The 20,642-nt window shown below is 41.8% G+C and overlaps 1 protein-coding gene across 6 annotated transcripts in view; it reads right to left on the bottom strand.

Annotated features, from left to right (window-relative positions):
* Positions 1-3,936: 3,936 nt before the first annotated feature.
* Positions 3,937-20,642, bottom strand: part of agtpbp1 (ATP/GTP binding carboxypeptidase 1) — a 48,127-nt gene continuing 31,421 nt past the window's right edge. For 4 of the 6 annotated variants that reach the window (XM_052108268.1, XM_052108267.1, XM_052108271.1 and 1 more), the window contains 2 exons: positions 17,990-18,153; positions 3,937-5,663 (listed from right to left, as the gene is read on the bottom strand). In XM_052108268.1, the coding sequence (XP_051964228.1) occupies positions 5,501-5,663; positions 17,990-18,153 (327 nt within the window). In that variant the 3' untranslated portion in view covers positions 3,937-5,500. Of the gene's footprint in view, positions 5,664-17,989; positions 18,154-18,436; positions 19,431-20,642 lie in introns of those variants that run through there. The other 2 variants (XM_052108272.1, XR_007968889.1) reach the window with 2 other exon arrangements.

Genomic DNA, 20,642 nt, shown 5'->3' with positions numbered 1-20,642 from the left:
CTTCTACCTAGCTTCCTAAGAGAGATGTTAGCTTTTAAGCATCACTCCAATACAGGCATTATGTGGACAACTGTGAGGTTTTGTGGTTAGTTTAAACACTTTACACTGTAAATCCAGATTCATCCTGATCTCAGGGCTTTTATTCGTGGTAAACAGTAGATCGTTTGGAATATTAGCATGTGCTGTCTATTACTCAGACTGACCACATTAGCAGCTGTTTAGTGTCAACATGTAAAGAGAAAACAGAAGTTGACAGACAGGCTTTTTGGTCATTATGTTTTACCAGACTGTATGTAGGGTGAAATGTATTTATTATAAGTGCAAAGGACGTGGAGTACACCTGAAGGTTTGTTAAAATTGTTATTACTTTTAACATTTAGGGACCAAAATCCATTAAAATATGCCCTTGGTTCTATGTACCTATCCATCCTGTTTGTCTAGATATTTTCTTTCATCAAAAACAAGTTGCTCATTATAAATAATGTGATCTTATAGCATGAGTTTGTTCTCCAAATCCTCTCCTGTATCCAATGTCCATGTTCAATATCGGTCTAAATGTAAAGGATGCAATGTCACCATTTTGCTGTAGGTCTTGCTTGGGTACCAGGTTTCACTTCCTGTGCTTGACCACTACACATCTTCCTGTCTTAACCTCAACGCACTTTCCTCCTCATGTCTTACTTTACAAGAAACAACAAGCCCCACACACACATCACGTATAAACTCTGCCCTCCTGTCCGGCATCTACACAAATTAATAATTCATAACACAGATAATCAGTCAATAACGCTCTTTCATATACAACTAAATAATTCACTCATCCATAGAGGACATCTCCATTTGTGTGAGTGTGTGTCTGAATTGTGTCAGAAGCCGGTTTTGTGTGTTAGGACAGTTCTATCTATGTATGCATATACTGTAAATATATGTGTGTGTGTGTGTGTGTGTGTGTGTGTGTGTGTGTGTGTGTGTGGATGCTATTAATTGTCATTTATAAGTAATTTGGTGTTATAATTTAGTTTTAAGTTCCATTTATATGCAGTTCTATGTTAAATGACAATGTGTGATTACCCTTGGGGAGATCAGTGTTAATTTGAGATTCTGTTGCTGCAAAATGTTTGCCCAAGTTACAAATAACAGCATGTCTAAGCCAAGAGAGAAACTGATTTTCATAGTCTAATTTACAAATTGATAATTTTTGATCATTGATCATTCGCTTAAGTGGAAACTGCCCCCCAATGGCTGCCCCTGGCGATGGGCCTGTTCTAATGTAAACTATTATTGGTGTTGAAGCTGTTGGTTGAATGTTGTATACATGCTTAGAAATGAATTTATGAAGTGGAATAACAGACATCATAAATCTTCATACAAATTCTGTTTTTCAAAGGGCAATAGCCTTGACTGTGTGTGTTTGTTTTGGCCCTTTGCAGGCCGTCTCGTTTGGCGCCATTGGCTTTGCTTTGACCCCCAGTTTGTGTTGTTTATAGCTTTGGACATGTCATCAGGAAGTCTAAGTACCACATATACATAACTTTAAAAACTATATGTAAACGAGAGAGAGAGAGAGAGAGAGAGAGAGAGAGAACTATATTGTCAGTCTCATCAAATCATTGAATGAAATCTCTGATGAATGGAGTTACATGAAAACAATTAGTGGATGCCTTTTAATTAAGTCAGCAGAGCATCAGATTGTGTTGAATGAACGTGTGGTTAATTAGGCGTCTGATGTGAATGCAGCCATATTCGAGGGCCAGCTGGGATTGAGTCTGTTGTTTCTACGCTGCAGAAAATGAGGGGATGCTGAAAAGAGAGAGAGGAAGTGATGGAGTTGAAAAGATGGGAGCTTTTGTTTGGCACACCGACTGTGGATTAGCATTCTTCCGCTGTTCAAGACATGCCTCTCTCTTTTCACTCTTTCCTGTCTGACCATTCACTTAAGCACTTGGTACATCAGTCTGAATGTGCACATGTGGATGTGTTATGGGTTATTTCAATGAATACAATGAAGATGCTAAAATATAACACAGTTTTGATTTATTTTAGATATTGTTTAGTCACAACATAATTCCAATAGTTCCATTTATGTTGTTCCATAGTTTTGATGACTTTACTATTATTCCACAAAGAGAAAAAAAAAAAAATAGAAACTCCTTTTCCCATTCCTTTTTCAGGACACTGTATTTTAAAGATAGTTTTGTAAAAATCCAAATAACTTTGTTTTCCATGCTTGTTCAATGAACCATAAACAATGAATTAACATGCACCTGTGGAACGTTCGTTAAGGCACTAACACTTACACTTAGACACTCACTGAAGGTCACAGAAAAACACTAAAAGAAAGGGTCCCTGCTCATCTGCGTGAATATGCCTTAGGCATGTTGCATGGAGGCATGAGGACTGCAGATGTGGCCAGGGCAATAAATTGCAATGTCTGTACTGTGAGACGCCTAAGACAGCGCTACAGGGAGACAAGAAGGACAGCTGATCCTCCTCACAGTGGCAGACCACGTGTAACAACACCTGCACAGGACTGGTACATCCGAATGTCACACCTGCAGGACAGGTACAGGATGGCAACAACAACAGCTCGAGTTACACCAGGAATGCACAATCCCTCCATCAGTGCTCAGACTGTCTGCAATAGGCTGAGAGAGGTTGGACTGAGGGCATGTAGGCCTGTTGTAAGGCAGGTCCTTAACAGACATCACCGGCAACAACGTCGCCTATGGGCACAAACCCATCTTCGCTGGACCAGACAGGACTGGCAAAAAGTGATCTTCACTGACGAGTCGTAGTTTTGATGGTCAGACTCACGTTTATCGTCGAAGGAATGAGAGTTGCACTGAGGCCTGTACTTAAGAGGGGGATTAATTTGGAGGTGGAGTGACTGTCATGGTCTGGGGCGGTGTGTCACAGTATCACTGGACTGAGCTTGTTGTCATTGCAGGCAATCTCAATGCTGTGCGTTACAGGAAAGACATCCTCCTCCCTCATGTGGTACCCTCCTTGCAGGCTCATCCTAACATGACCCTCCAGCATGACAATGCCACCAGCCATACTGCACGTTCTGTGCGTGAATGTCAGTGTTCTGCCATGGCCAACAAAGAGCCCGGATTTCAATCCCATTGAGCACGTCTGGGACCTGTTGGATTGGAGTGTGTGGGCTAGTGCCATTCAATCCAGAAATGTCCGGGAACTTGCAAGTGCCTTGGTGGAAGAGTGAGGTAAGATCTCACAGCAAGAACGGGCTAATCTGATGCAGTCCACGAGGAGGAGATGCACTGAAGTACTTATTGCAGCTGGTGACCACACCAGATACTGACTGTTACTTTTGATTTTGACCCCCCCCCCTTTGTTCAGGGTCACATTATTCCATTTCTGTTAGTCACATGTCTTTGAAACTTGTTCAGTTTATGTCTTAGTTGTTAACTCTTTTTTATGTTCATACAAATATTTACACATGCTAAGTTTGCTGAAATTAAAAGCAGTTGAAAGTGAGGACGTTTCTATTTTGCGCAATATATATATATATGTACACACAGTATATATTCTATATTTGAACTACACTGTAATCTTACAATGAACATCACTTCTGTACAGCACTTACAGTCATCTTGGTTAATATATATAAATATTTCATTATATTAATTATTAATAGGTTAACGTTATTTAATGTATTATGAACTAACATATTGAAAATTTAAAATATTGAAATTAACATTCAACAGTCCAAGATTAGAAACATGTTATGCAAGAAACACCGGTTTAGTATTTGTGTGTGTGTGTGTGTGTGTGTGTGTAACACTACCAAAATAAAGAGTTATCTATTCAAATTATATTTAATAAGTTTGCAATTTATTTTATTACAACTTATAAACTTTCTTTCCAAGAAATTGTTGTGACCCATAGAAATGCTACAGTGAGACAGGCTTAATTTAAGTGTTTATTAACCACATTTCCCATCAAAGATTGACAAACACTGCAACAAAACCAAATGTACTCATATGTGTTTTTCGCATCTCATATGCACATTTAGTACCATTCCCCTCTGCTGACATCAAACAAACTTGTTTTTATATCATTGTGGGGACTCTCCATAGACTTCCATGCATTTTATGGATTTTAAACAGATCTAATGATAATTTATATTCCCCTAACCCTACCCCTAAACCTAACAGAAACTTTTTTTGCATTTTTACATTTTCCAAAAAACATAGTTTAGTATGTTTAATAAGCCATTTTCCTCGTGGGGACCGCTGGCTGGGCACCATAAGGTAGGTGACTACAATATAGTATAAACACACACACACACACGCGCGCACGCACACAAGCACGCGCACACACACACACACACTCAAGTTTTACCTCAGCAATCTCCGAAATAAAACTAACAAAATAAATTAAGAGGTAACTTCCAAAGGTCATACACTATGCAACAAAGAAAGAAATAGACATCCAAATTAAAATATACAAGCTCTCCAAATTAAAAAAAAGCAAATGCAGCCACAAAAGTGCTGCGCACATACAGTACACACGAACATTAGTGGTCTTAGACTGCGACCGAACGGTGACCCCATCAGGACTCCACAGGAAGTGCGCAGGTGAGCGTTCTTGTGTGAATAAGAGTGGTTACATTCATTAGATTGCATCGTTGTACACTGAGGCGTTTAGGTGGCGTGCAGCTTTGATGGAGTTTGTTGTAAGACCTATAAGTCGAGTTGTATCAGTATTAATCTTTTGTTAGGAATATCTCAATATGGCATTAATTAAACATGGATATTTATAAAATGGTAATGATCTTACCTAATATAGTGCCATCATTAAAAAAGCATTTACAATTTGTCATAAACACAATTAACACCTCACTCCAACTTCTTATTATTGGGACTATTACATTTACGATTTTCTTAACCTCTTAACTGGCAGACCCACCCGAGGGACCAAGTGGACACAACTACTATAAGGTTAACCATAGTTAACCCTTTATAGTTCAGGGTTAACCCTATAACAGCCATGTCCACTCCGTCCCTCAGGTGGGTCTGCCGGTTAAGAGGTTAAAGGTTTAGTTCACACACAAATGAAAACATTTTCATCATTTTCTCATGGAACTGCATGAGAGTGAATAAACAATGACTATTACTTTTAAGTTAGTATTATTATTTAAGATCGTATAATATTTCAATCTTGTTCTATATAGATTTATACATAATGTTACTGAGCTACAACTCTTAAAGCAACTATTTGTGCCATGTTCTGAAATGTACTTAAGGATCTTCTGCAAGATGTTTTGAGGTGCATTTGTTTTGGTTTGCTGTCATGAAGCTGATCTTGAGGTTTGGTTATTCTGATTCAGGTAAATCTTGCAAACAAAGAAGTTTAAATAGGATTTTATAAAGTAGGCAAACACAGGTAATGTGTAACAGGCAAACAACCGCTGAGTGTTGGATTAAGAGGCAAGTTTGGCTACAGCCCTAAGGACTAATATCAGCCTGGTGCAGTTTCAGGTAAGAGAGTCTTGGCGGCTGAGCTCCGAGTCAGAGCTGGGGTCTGGCAGGACATGGTTATCCTGGAGATCAGGTTCGTTCTCATCATTGCTTTCTGCACTGTAGTCGACTTCCTCCAGGAACACTGGCTCGTCCTCCTCCAACAAGTGTGTGGTGCTACTACAGGAAACAAACACACACACGGTTGTTTGTTATTACATAATATTACACGGCTATCTGGAATACTTGATACTGATTGAAATGTGATTCGGCTTTCAAACATTTTGAAATTGAGCGCAACAGTGCCCGCCCACTTTTTTAGCTGTCTTTGTTCCGGAAGTGTTTTTCCCATTAATTTTTCCCATAGTGATTTCATAAAATCCTTCATAAGAGACATGAAACAAACTAACAAGCTCCAAGGTGAATCACAATTTACAAAATTTGATTTGAAGCAAAATGGACAAAAAGGCAAAGAAAAAAAGATGTCTTTCATGAGGGATTGAACTACAACCCCACGAAGCATCGCAAATGATGCAGTTAATTAATTAAAAACAATGGAAAAATATAAAAAGTTTTTGATTTAAAGTTTATTAGAAGTATAGAAAAAATATATCTTCATTTTATTTAGCAAAATATTCAGATATTTACAAATATGTACAGTTGAAGTCAGAAGTTTACATACACTTAGGTTGAAGTCATTATAACAAATTTTTTAACCACTCCACAGATTTAATATTAGCAAACTATAGTTTTGGCAAGTCATTTAGGACATCGACTTTGTGCATGACACGAGTCAGATTGTTTCACTTTGAATTGACTATATCATAATTCCAGTGGTCAGAAGTTTACATAAGCAGCTTGGAAAGTTCCAGAAAATGATGTCAAGCCTTTACGCAATTAGCTTCTGATAATAGGAGTAATGAATTGGAGGTGTACCTGTTGCTGTATTGCTTGACATCATGGGAAAATCAAAAGAAATCAGCCAAGAACTCATAAAAAACAATTTTGGACCTCCACCAGTCTGGTTCATCCTAGGGAGCAATTTCCAAAAGGCCTAAAGGTACCACGTTCATCTGTACAAACACCATGGGACCACACAGATATGAACGTCGTTTGGTGCGAAAAGTGCAAATCAATCCCAGAACAACAGCAAAAGACCTTGTGAAGATGATGGAGGAAACAGGTAGACAAGTATCTATATCTACAGTAAAATGAGTCCTATATCGACATAACCTGAAAGGCTGTTTAAAAAGGAAGAAACCACTGCTCCAAAACTGCCATAAAAAGCCAAACTACAGTTTGCAAGTGCACATGGGGACAAAGAGCTTACTTTGTGGAGAAATGACCTCTGGTCTGATGAAACAAATATCGAACTGTTTGGCCATAATGACCATTGTTATGTTTGGGAGGAAAAAGGGTGAGGCTTGCAAGCAGAAAAACACCATCCCCACTGTGAAGCATGGGGGTGGCAGCATCATGTTGTGGAGGCATGATTGCATAATCAGAAAGGAAAATTATGTGGAAATATTAAAAGCAACATCTCAAGACATCAGCCAGGAAGTTAAAGCTTGGTCGCAAATGGGTCTTCCAAATGGACAATGACCCCAAGCATACCTCCAAAGTTGTGGCAAAATCACTTAAGGACAACAAAGTCAAGGTATTGGAGTGGCCATCACAAAGCCCTGACCTCAATCCGATGTGTAATGTGAAAGCAATGTGTAATATGGAGGCAGAGGCGTTTGGATCCATTTGCAGTAGTTTATTCACACATATGATCAAACAGAGAGAAGCAGACATAAACAAGGGCAGGCACAGATAAAGGGGCAATCCAGTACTCGTAGTCAGACACAGGCAAGGGTCAGGGCAGGCAGCAAAGAATCACAGGGTCTAGAGTCCAGGCAGAGATCTAAGGTCCAGAGAATAATGGGGATCAGGGAATAACACTTGGTAATGTCAGCAGAGCAGAACAACACTTCGCAAAGTAACAATGAATGAGGCAGTCCAGATATAGGGGAGATAATGATGAACAGGTGACAGTGATGAGGATAATCAGGTAAACCAGGCAGGGATGGAGCTAGATAATGACAGAGGGGAAGATAGGAAGTGTAGTTCTTAAAAGTCTGGGGAGAGGGAGCGGATGAAACCAGCGGGAGGCGTAGCACAGCGCTCCGTGACAGAGCCCCCCCCCCTGCGAGCGGCTCCGGAAGCGAGGACCTGGCCGATGACTGGGTCTTCCACGGGGTCTTGGTGCGGGTCGATCTGGGTGGTCTTGATGGAAAGTGGAGAGTAACGAGGGGTCTAGAATGTCCTGAAACCTCACCCAGGAGCGTTATTCGGGACCATATCCCTCCCAGTCAATAAGATATTGTAGTACCCCGCCGCGGCGTCTGGAATCCAGGACCATTCGCACCCGGTATGCCACTGCGCCGCCGACCTCAATGGGGGGAGCCTGCACTGGAGTGACCTCCTCCTGGACCACCTCTCTCCTGGGAGTAGTAGCGGGTCTGAAAAGAGACACATGAAAGGTGGGTGAGATGCGGTAATGAGCAGGTAGAGCCAAACGAAAAGAGACAGGAGTGATTTGGCGGAGAATTTCGAATGGCCCAATGAACCGGGGGGAGAGTTTTCTGCAGGGAAGCTTAAGACGGAGATCCCTGGTGGAGAGCCACACCCACTGGCCAGGCCTGAACGCTGCGCCTTCTCCGATCTGCGTGCTGCTGATAGTGGCGGATAGCGCGCTGTAAGTGGACGTGGGCGGAGTTCCAGGTAGCCTCGCCTCGCTGAAGTCCAAAGAGACGAAACACATGATTCACGAGGGCCTCAGCTGTTTGAAGGGCGGTAGGCAATCCAGCCATAGGAACGAAGCGGCATGACTTGGAAAAGCGATCAACCACTGACAGAATGGTAGTGAACCCCTGGGACCGGGGCAGATCGGTGACGAAGTCCACGGCAATGTGGGACCAGGGGCGCTGAGGGACGGGCAGAGGTTGTAACAGACCAGCAGGCTTGAGATGAGAGGATTTGACGGTGTTGCAAATTACGCATTGGTGGATGAGTGATGACGTCGGCTTGCAAAGTGGACCACCAGAACTGGTTAGAGACGAGCTGAGTGGTAGCCGTGATACCAGGATGGCCCGCACTGGGAGTGCAGAGAACCCACTGGAGGACACGATGGCGAAGCTCGAGGGGAACATAGAGGCGATCTGCAGGGCATTCTGGCGGGGCAGCGTGATCTTACTGTGAAGCAGTTACCTCAGCGATTATATCCCATTGCACGGGTGCCACAATTAGTGTGGAGGGAAGAATAGACTCGGGCTTGGATGGTTCATGGGGACTATCAAACAGGCGAGAGAGAGCGTCAGCCTTCACGTTCTTAGACCCCGGTCTGTAAGTGATTTTGAAGTTGAATCTGGAGAAGAACAAGGACCAGCGAGCTTGACGCGCATTCAAACGCTTGGCGGAGCTGATGTACTCCAGATTCCTGTGGTCTGTGAGGACAGTGAAAGGCTGGCGCGCGCCCTCCAACCAGTGCCTCCACTCTTCAAAGGCTGCCTTCATCGCCAGGAGTTTGTGATCGCCCACATCATAATTACGTTCTGCTGAGTTGAGTTTGCGAGAATGAAACGCACAGGGGAACATCTTGGCCGGGTTGCCATGTCGTTGTGAAAGAATCGCACCTACTCCTGTGTTAGAAGCATCCACCTCCACGATAAACTCACTCTCTGGATTAGGGTGGTGAAGAATGGGAGCTGTGGTGAACCTCTCTTTCAGCCGCTCAAACGCAGAAGTGCACTCGGGAGACCATCTGAATTTCCACCCCCCCTCCCTGGAGAAGGGATGTGAGGGGAGCCACAATAATGCTGAAATTCCGTATAAATCTGTGGTAAAAGTTGGCGAACCCCAGAAAGCGTTGCAACTCCTTCACAGAAGAGGGTTGGGGCCAGTTAACCACAGCTTGGACCTTGCTATCGTCCATAAGGACCCCCTCGGCGCTGATGATGTAGCCCAGAAAAGAGATTCGGGTCTGATGGAACTCACATTTCTGAATCTTGGCGTATAGCTGATTGTCAATCAAGCGTTTCAGGACGGCTCGCACATCCCTAACGTGCGCTTCGAGAGTCTCAGAATAGACCAAGATGTCATCCATGTAAACTATGACGTTTTGATTGAGCAAGTCTCGGAATACCTCGTTGACAAAAGCCTGGAACACGGAGGGACTATTGGAAAGTCCGAACGGCATGACCCCGATATTCATAGTGGCCGGAAGTAGTAGAAAATGCGGTCTTCCACTCGTCACCTTTGCGTATGCGTATCAGGTTATAAGCATTCCGTAGATCAAGCTTGGTGAAGTACCGGGCTGTGCGAAGCATCTCCAAGGCAGCAGGAACTAACGGCAGGGGATATCGATATTTTACGGTCACCTCATTCAGACCCCGGAAGTCAATGCACGGCCGGAGGCCACCGTCCCTCTTCCTCACGAAAAAGAATCCAGCTGAAGCAGGGGATGTAGAGGTAGTGATGAAGCCCTTGGATAATTGCTCGTCGATGTACGCTTGCATGGCCTCAGTCTCAGGCTGAGACAATGGGTAAACTCTCCTGCGAGGTGGTACAGCCCCAGGTAGGAGTTCAATGGCACAATCGCCCACTCGATGTGGCGGTAGTTGATCAGCCTCTTTCTCGCTGAATGCCCTGCTTAAATCGTGATAAACTGCCGGTACCTTAGGAAGATTCAACTCCGTAGATGAAACGCTGCATGCTTCAGGACCTTGGACAGAGGGTGTGCGTGCTTCAGGACCTTGGACAGTGGGTGCGCAGACTCTCTGACAACGGGGAGACCACTGGGAAATCCTCCTCTCTGACCAGGAAATCTGGGGGTTATGATCCTTCAACCAGGGAAATCCTAGTATTACTGGATGAAGAGGTGAATTAATGGTAAACAGATGTATAATTTCAGTGTGCTGAGAGCCGATGTTAAGCGTGAGGGGTTGTGTGATATACTGTACCCTCCCGGTCCCCAGGAGGCGCCCATCCAGCGCTGCGACTGCCATCCGGGGATCGCAAGAGACGAGAGGAAGACGATGAGTTTTGGCAAAAGCAAGATCAACAAAACACCCTGCCGCTCCTGAGTCAACCAATGCTTTAGTTTTGACACACTCTTCATTAGAACTTAACGAAATCTCCAAAATGAGTGAGTTTAGAGATGAAACATGGGGACTCACCGCGATCGAATCTGGGGGTGTGGGTCTCCCAGGAGATCTCACTGGACAGGCAGCTCTCAGATGACCAGGTTGGGCGCAATACATGCACAGATTATGCCGCCTTCTCCTCTCACGCTCGGCCGTAGAGATATGGGTGAAGCCGATCTGCATAGGCTCTGGTTCCGTGCCTACTGGGGGATTAGCAAAGTAGTTAGTTTTGTACGATGAGCGGCGGGCCCGGATGAGATGGTCGAGGCGAATGGCGAGCTCCATAATCTGATTTAAAGTTTTTCCATCAGCGCGGCAGGCTAGCTCTCCCTGAAGCTCAGAGATGAGACCCTTACGGTATAAGAGCTTGAGCGGGTCCTCAGCCCAGCCTGTCTGTGCAGCGAGCGTTCGAAAGGCGAGAGTGTAATCAGCCGCTGTAGAGCTTCCCTGGCGTAACGAAAGGAGGAGTTCCCCCGGATCCTTTCCGCCCGCTGGGTGTTCGAACACCTCTCTGAAGTGAGTAACAAACAAATCATAAGAGAGAGTAGAGAGCTGACCTCCTGTCCACATCGCTGTTGCCCATTCCAGCGCCTTTCCAGTGAGGAGCGAACACACAAAGGAGATACGGCTGTCGTCGGTGGCATGCTCCCGTGTCTAGTTAAAATAGTTCTCACATTGCATCAGAAAACCTTTACAAGAGCTGGGTGACCCAGTGAATTTTTCGGGGAATGACAGCTTGGGATTGCTGGAAGAGGTACTCCCAACAGGCGGAGAAGGCGCAGGTGCGGCGGATGGTGGAGCCTGATTAGCGGCCGTGATCGCTGGGGTGAGTGCTTGTATGGATTTCACCAGTTCCTCAGTGAGGGTAGTCAATTTAACCAGCTGCTGGCGGTGTGTAACCAACTCTGATGCTTGTAGAGAAACCTCGTGGGCTAGGCGGAACAAATCTGCTGGATTCTGTGGTGGCGAAGTGTTCTGTAATATGGAGGCAGAGGCGTTTGGATCCATTTGCAGTAGTTTATTCACACATATGATCAAACAGAGAGAAGCAGACATAAACAAGGGCAGGCACAGATAAAGGGGCAATCCAGTACTCATAGTCAGACACAGGCAAGGGTCAGGGCAGGCAGCAAAGAATCACAGGGTCTAGAGTCCAGGCAGAGATCTAAGGTCCAGAGAATAATGGGGATCAGGGACTAATGCTTGGTAATGTCAGCAGAGCTGAACAACACTTCGCAAAGTAACAATGAATGGGGCAGTCCAGATATAGGGGAGATAATGATGAACAGGTGACAGTGATGAGGATAATCAGGTAAACCAGGCAGGGATGGAGCTAGATAATGACAGAGGGTAAGATGGGAAGTGTAGTTCTTAAAAGTCTGGGGAGAGGGAGCGGATGAAACCAGCGGGAGGCGTAGCAGAGCGCTCCGTGACACAATGAGGCCTACAAACCTGATTCAGTTACACCACTTCTGTCTGGAGGAATGGGCTAAAATTCCAGCAACTTATGGGAAGAAGCTTGTGGAAGGCTACCCAAAACGAATGCCCAATTCCCACTACTTACTAGGTCCTCGTGGTGGCGCAGTTACTCACCTCAATCCGGGTGGCGGAGGACAAGTCTCAGTAGCCTTCACTTCAGAGACAGTCAATCTGCACATCACGTGGCTCGCTGTGCATTTCTCCATGGAGACTCACAGCATGTGGATGCTCATGCTACTCTCCGTGATCCACGCACAACTTACCATGCGCCCCATTGAGAGCAAGAACCACTTAATCGCGACCACGAATAGGTTACCCCATGTGACTCTACCCTCCCTAGCAACCGGGCCAATTTGTTTGCTTTGGGAGACCTGGCTGGAGTCACTCAGCACATCCTGGATTTGAACACTTGACTACAGGGGTGGTAGTCAGCGTGACATTTCACATTCTTAAAATAAATTAGTGATCCTAACTGACCTAAGACAGGGAAAGTTTTCTACAATTAAATGTCAGGAATTGTGAAGTTTAAGTTTAAATGTATTTAGCTTAGGTGTATGTAAACTTCTGACTTCAACTAAGTAATTTGAGAGTGTAGGAAGACTGACTATTGTGTCATGAGACGCTGCAGAGCTCTTTTGGTGCGCTTTTTTTGACAGAGATTTACTGATTGGTGGATCTTTCTCCTTAGGATCATGGGTAGTGTAGTTCTTCACCAGAACTTATGCTTTTGAACACTATTTCTAAAAAATTAACTGATAGTTTCAACAGAAGCATTTACCATCGATTAACATCCTTGTCCATCTTGGTCCATCTTTATAATTTATTGTTAAAAAATGTATTCACCTATGGAAAAAATGTATTGGCTTTTACCTTCTGGAACCAGACAGTTACATAATGATGTTATCCAAAGCAACACCAAACTCTCCTCTTGGAAACTATCCAAATCAGGTGAACTAAATAAAATAAAATATGGTGACACGTCCATAACATCAAACTTCATTGGTTCATGTCATCATTAATGTGTCGCCATATCAGATTTGGACTCTGAGTTGATCAATTATTTGATTTGAAAGTAAATACCATATGAATATGAATACGAGTGAATACAAATATCATATGCCTTCAGAAGTCTTGAAATATAAAGCCTCATGGGCTATTTTTAATACACTTTTGGGTTGTTTATTAAAAGGAACATTCCAGTTTCCATACAAGTTAAGCTAAATCAACAGCATATGTGGCAAATTTGACTCATCCCTTCTTTTTTTAAAAAAAGCAAAAACGTAGGCCACAGTGAGACACTTAAAATATAAATGAATGGGATTTCAAAGTATAGCCACAAGACGTAAACAATATGCATGTTATGATGGTACTCTTTTAGCCCAATTAAACATCTGCCAGGCAAAATATCATAGTCCAATCACTTGGAAAAGAAACAGCACACCTTTTCTCAACAAGCCAAATATTTGAGGTATTATTCATGTCCGTAGCAAACAGTGAGGGAGGAGTTACATGCCAAAGTTGAATGTGTAGGAATTCAAACAAACCCCTATCCATAACACCAACTAAATGCAATAATAAATGGCTGGTCAATACAACAAAACCAACAAATGACTCCTGCAGGTTAGCGGTCAAAACCTCACGTGGTGGCAAATGAGACATTTCTCTGCATCGCTCTTGCTCTCTGCATCTCTTTCTCGCTCTCTCCCTCCTAACACAATAACCTAACAAAGAGTAATGATGGTTTTATGGCTCTCTTGTTAAGCAGTTAAATGGTTTAATGTGTGGTCTGGTGGTTTGGCTGGTTCTAGTGGGGATTTAATGGTTTTAATGGTGTGAGGGGAAAGAAACTTGATCCGTGCGAGACGGGCAGAGGGGAGGAGACTCCAAGTGGATTAGTGGCCGTTTTGATCAGGTGATTAGATGACTGTAATGAGCTGAGTGCTTCTCTCTGCTCACTCAAGTGCACTAAGCCCCATGTGACCAGCAACTCCTCAAGTGGTGCTGCCCAGAAGAGGACTGCAAGATTTTGTGTGTGGATGTGTGTGTGTGTGTGTGTGTGTGTGTGTGTGTGTGTGTGTGTGTTGTTATCCATTACAGAAATACACAAGCTAGGAGGGGCTGAAGTACGTTCCCAAGAAGCTTCTAGACTCCACAAGCTCCTGACATCGTTGACATCATGGCTATTACTGCTCTGATCACTGCGGGCTCCGAGATGCTTAATGTTGTATTGAAATTCGATATGCAGCTGTTGCATCGTTTAAGGTTTATGCCAGTTCATGCAGCAACACAATCATCAGAGACAGACGTTCCAGAAGTGGGTATTAGCATGAGGGATGTGCAAAATAAGAGGTTGACCGATAGTGGATTTTACTGATACCAATAAGGTGGTAGATTACAGTGTTTTTAACAGTAAACAAACCTTAAACACACTAGGGACCAACTGCCATGTAGGTCCCCCTCGTGCCACCAAAACAGCGCCAACCCACATCTCAGAATAGCATTCTGATTAGATAATCGCATGGATAATTGTTGGTGCCAGATGGGCTGGTTTGAGTATTTCTGTAACTGCTGATCTCCTGGGATTTTCACGCACAGCAGTCTCTAGTATTTACTCCAAATGGTGCCAAAAACAAAAAATCCAGTGATGGGCAGTTCTGTAGACGGAAATGCCTTATTGATGAGAGAGGTCAACAGAGAATGGCCAGACTGGTTTGAACTGACAAAGTCTACGGTAACTCAGATAACCGCTCTCTACATTAGTGTTGAAGAATATCATCTCAGAATGCCATTTTGAGATGCGGGTTGGTGCTGTTTTGGCAGCATGATGGAGACCTACACAATATTATGCAGGGGACTTTAATGTTGTGGCTGATCGGTGTATACTGCAGAACCAAGCCATTTTATCTGTAGACATCTCCAGTGATGGCCACAGAGGAACACAGAGAAAAAAAACAGCTACTATTGCCACTGATTAACCGGTAAAACCGATATTGGTCTACCTCTATACAAAACTACATACTTTGACTAGTCGGTGTGTGGTCTGAAAAACTAGTCGACTAATTGATCTTGCACTGTGTCCTAACCTGTGTCAGAATGTGTTGATAACAGATGGTTAAAAAAAAAGCAACTATCTGTACAGATTAATCAGTAAAACCGATATATTGGTATACCTCCAAGCAAAACTACATATTTTGACTAGTCGGTGGGTTGCCTGAACGACTAGTCGATTAATCGACCGTGTCCTAACCTGTGCCCCATTGTGAAAATAAAACATAGTTCCAAAAAGCATATATCGGCACAATTAATTAGTAAAACCGATATATTTGTCTACCTCTATGCAAATCTACATATTTACACTTGTCTGGAGACTGCCTGAATGACTATTAGATTAATCGATCTTGTACTGTGTTTTAACAGACGTGACATAAAAAGCATAAAGGGTTAAGGGCCATCTCTTCCATGTTAATGTTTTTGTCCAAACCATCCAAGGCCCATGACAATTTAAGACATTTTGTTGATTGTTTGGTTTCTATTTATGCAGCATTGCAGCCACAAATCCTGCTTCTAATAACTGTACATTCAACATCAAATATCTTCTGTATGAGTGTGATTGTGCCACATTGCGCAACAGTTTTGCATTCAGTTTGGACAATCCATTTGCTTTTAGCTAAAATCTTGATGATGACACTGTCTTAAGGTAGCTATGTATAATTAGGCTAGTTTCAGGTTCACCTGCCCCAAATAGACATTTCTTAGGGGGACGTTCACATTTGTTACTGAATTCAAAAACAGCTAGTAGTGGAACTAGGGCTGTCAATCGATAAAAAATGTAATCAAATTAATTCCATGATATGCATAATGAATTAAATTAATCACAATTACTTGCCTCAATATATAAAAATACAAATAATTATAAATATAATATAAACAATAAATATGATAATTCAAAGACATTACATTATTTTATACATATATATAAAAAAAAAATTAAAAAAAATGTGGCTTTAAAAGTTAGTACATTGTTTGTTTTATTTCCATATACTTGAACATAAGCCTATCACTTGCCTACAGTCCAAAGAAATCCACTTTGAATTTGGTTTTGTCAATGAGGTAGACATGTTTGTTCTTAGTCTGTTGCTCTAGTCCAACTGGTGAGAAAATCTGGATGGCAATGAAATTACTAGTGGTGTTTTCATAGATCTTTCTAAAGTATTTCATATAGTTTATCATAACATTTTACTTCAGAAATTGTTGCTCTATAGTATACATAGCATGGAGCTGGAATGGTCCAGAAGCTAACTTTTGAAAAGGAAATGCAGTGTATCACTGAATGTGGCATTCCCCAAGGATCAATATTGGGCCCCCTGCACTTTTTAATACATGTAAACAAACTATATCAGTATTCAAAGAATGCAACCTTTATCATGTTCACTAATGACACCAATATCTTTTTATCTGATAAAGAGGGACACAAGATAATTGCTTCAATAAATACAGAATGCTCCAATATTGATCAATGGTAAAGTGAATGCAAGTGAAATGCATGCTCAATCGGATTCAGGTTAGGTGATTGACTTGGCCATTGCATAACATTCCACTTCTTTCTCTTAAAAAACTCTTTGGTTGCTTTCGCAGTATGCTTCGGGTCATTGTCCATCTGTACTGTGAAGCGCCGTCCAATGAGTTCTGAAGCATTTGGCTGAATATGAGCAGATAAAATTACAATATTACACATACACCTACCTCCTGGAGAGTGGTCTTGATCTGGCCAACTGTTGTGAAGGGTGTTTTCTTCACCAGGGAAAGAATTCTTCGGTCATCCACCACAGCTGTTTTCCGTGGTCTTCCAGCTCTTTTGGTGTTGCTGAGCTTACCGGTGCGTTCTTTCTTTTTAAGAATGTTCCAAACAGTTGATTTGGCCACACCTAATGTTTTTGCTATCTCTCTGATGGGTTTGTTTTGATTTTTCAGCCTAATGATGGCTTGCTTCACTGATAGTGACAGCTCTTTGGATCTCATATTGAGAGTTGACAGCAACAGATTCCAAATGCAAATAGCACACTTGAAATGAACTCTGGACCTTTTATCTGCTCCTTGTAAATGGGATATTGAGGGAATAACACACACCTGGCCATGGAACAGCTGAGCAGCCAATTGTCCCATTACTTTTGGTCCCTTAAAAAGTGGGAGGCACATTTACAAACTGTTGTAATTCCTACACCGTTCACCTGATTTGGATTTACCCTCAAATTAAAGCTGAAAGTCTGCAGTTAAAGCACATCTTGTTCGTTTCATTTCAAATCCATTGTGGTGGTGTATAGAGCCAAAAAGATTAGAATCGTGTCGATGTCCCAATATTTATGGACCTGACTGTATGCTATTTCTTGTTATGTATTATGATTGTATGTATACACATTGTCGTTTTTCTGGTCGAAACAAAGTCAGTGTTTGCCTAAATTCATGTTAACACGCATGTTGTTTTTGTCTTGTTGCTATACTTTTGAACAGCAAGTATTTTAACGTTTACTGATTGGCCCCATTCACTTCCATTGTAAGTGCCTCACTCTAACCCAGATTCTTGACTTTTTTTTGTGGTAATCAACATTATGCCACAAATGCTGTAGATTGAGCTTAATTTATTAAACACAGAGTATTTCCTTAAGAAACAAGAGAAAGTTTGTCCAGCATGCTGTCAGAATCTTAAAGGACCGCCACTAAAAATATCAAAAGGTATATCTAAAACTAGAAATCTAAAACTAGTTGACCTAACTAGTTGACTAGTTGGTTGTTGGACAAGTTGACCATCATAACCCATCTATAATTGACATGATGTGTGTGTACCTGGTGATGTTTGGTATGCTGCATGGGTCTACCAGGTCGTTCTCAATGTCCTCCAGGTGCGAGTTGTGGAGTTCTAAGGGGTCCGTGAAGCCTCTTAGCCTGAGCAGACCCACGCAAAATTGAGCTCCCATCTCCTCCAGTTCTTTCGTGCCAATTTGGAGACCCTAAGAACACACCATCATTTACAGACATAAAAAAATATTAATTCAACTGTAACTCTAAAACTAAACTGAATTAAAAGTTCATTTGAAAATATAATTGAAATATAAAACATTTTATGTTATGTTGCGTGTTGGATTCAAACTTGTGTTGCCCACATAAGCAACACGGCTCAATGTGTTCTAACAAATATTACACACATACAGTATATTAACTAACAAATTACTACATTGTTATTTATTCAAAGTTTCCATAAGGGAATGCAAAAATCTTGCACTAGTCACTGACCTGGACCAACCATTTGTTAGGGCACTGGTATATTCAGACACTGTTGGCAAAGCTGTGGCTTCAGCCGTGTTCCTTGAACAGCTCACAGAGAAGCCATTATGTGTTTTACAGAGAGCAGACAGTGAGTCACTACAAGAGACCTGACACTACTGCATCTCTATAGATGGTCTATATCGCCATCTACTGCTCACTTCTATCTTAAAAATTGTCTTATGAAATTGACTGATTTTTAAATGTTAATCATTCATCCAAAAGGTTCTGTGCTATCGACTAATTAAAAAACACCAATCAAATAAAATGAGTTGTGTTGTTTTTAGTCCATGTTTATTAGCCTTGGGGTCATCCATATGCTAGCTCACTCTTAAAAGTAGACTAAATAAACTTTGAGCAGACGTGCACATACACAAAATTTACAGGCATTCTATGCAGGGAAAACACCGAAAAATATTGATGACTCCCCTTGCACTCAGACGCATATGTAAACTTTTGTCTAATCAACTGCTCTCAAGAATGGTTAACACCACCGGACTCAGATTAGCAATAGCAAATAATGTTTTATAGGTATGATGTAAACAAAACATTCTATATGCCCCACCAAGATATTCTGTTTCAATAGGAAATATGTCAACAGGTGTTAAATCTTCAAAAGATATTTCATGGTGTCTTTGTAAACCCCACTAATTTCAATACTGTAAAAATCAACTTGTTTTAATTAAACATGACCTGGTAAATGCAGACAGGTAAATAAACACTGCGAGTCCTTTGTGTGAGACTTGACAGTGAAGTGGTGTGAAGTGAGTTATTTATGCAGGCAGTGATGAGCGAGTGAATTGAGTGCAGGTGCGGTGAATTAGAAACCGGGTGATGAGGGATGTGCAGAGCCCGAGGAAGGCGTGACAATGACAATGTTTTCACACATACCTGAGTTCGCTGGAAAAACAGCAAGGGCAAAGCCGATGAATTCAGATATCGACCCTTTGTTTCTTTCGATGGTCTGAAATCATCAGGGGTAAAATGTTCACTGCACAACCTCCAATTTTTGAGAGAATGTATGGATGTACTGATATCCAGGTTCAGCACGAAAAGCCAGAGCTTCAATCGCTCATGATCATGTATAGGCAATCGATGAAAAGTTAATATTTTCCCGGCGTGCATTTACGCGGGGTTTCTGAAGGTTGAAGCATCCAGGATACACACACCAAACAACCATTTTGAACAAAGCACTTATACAATTACAAATCTACAGCAAAGACAATTAAACTTTTGTACAGCACTCCTCTTGTAAACAATGACGCGCTTCCTGTCGCCGCCTCCACGTGACGTGTGACCTTACCAACAAGCTTACGTCATCCTCTCATGAGCGCATCACAGAGACGTACGGAAGTGAACATTTGTAGTTAAAAAGTGTAGCAGTATTGTGGATTATTTTGATGCACCCTAAATATGTATTTTGGACCGTCAAAAAAAAATGGTGTACATTCAATTGCATTGTTTAAAGGAGGAGGTCTGAAATGAAATCCTAAAATCTTAAATTGTATTTTGATGAAGAAACTCAGATACATCCTGAATGGCCTGAGGGTGAGTTAATTATCAACAAATTTTCATTTTTGGGTGAACTATTCCTTTAATAACAAAATTGAGGCTATAGTGAATACCCATAATGCCTTCGGCTTGAATTATTAAATCATTTTTCCTTAGCCAAAGGGAACTAATGGGGGATTTTAAATAGTTGTTAATAAGAATTCAGGTTTTGTGTCCGCTTTGGTCAAGTATGGGCCTATCTCAGGTCTAACTGAAGTCCAGGTATACTGTATACACATTTCAGTGGAGAATTAAGTATATTAAACAACTGACCTAGAATCAGTTAAAACTATTCTATATGAACATTAAGTTAAGTGAACATAATTACACAAGTTTAGGAGATGTCATTTCTCATATCAATTAAGGGAATATGTTTTAATAAGTAAAGTCAACTTATTAGGGTTTTCAGTGTAATCACATATTTAATTAATTACTAGTATTTCATTTGAATTATTAGTATTTTATTTAAATTAGGTGCCAAATGAATTGATAATTGGGACTCTTTGTTCAATGGGGGAAGTTACAGATTTGCATATAATGCACTGGATAAAACATGCAACCGTAATGAACAATACCTTCATAAGGATGTTACCATAATATACTTACGGCCCACGTGTTAATGAAA

Source organism: Xyrauchen texanus, chromosome 37 (genome assembly GCF_025860055.1).
Source record: "Xyrauchen texanus isolate HMW12.3.18 chromosome 37, RBS_HiC_50CHRs, whole genome shotgun sequence".
NCBI lineage: Eukaryota > Metazoa > Chordata > Actinopteri > Cypriniformes > Catostomidae > Xyrauchen > Xyrauchen texanus.
This window is presented reverse-complemented; position numbering and strand designations above follow the sequence as displayed.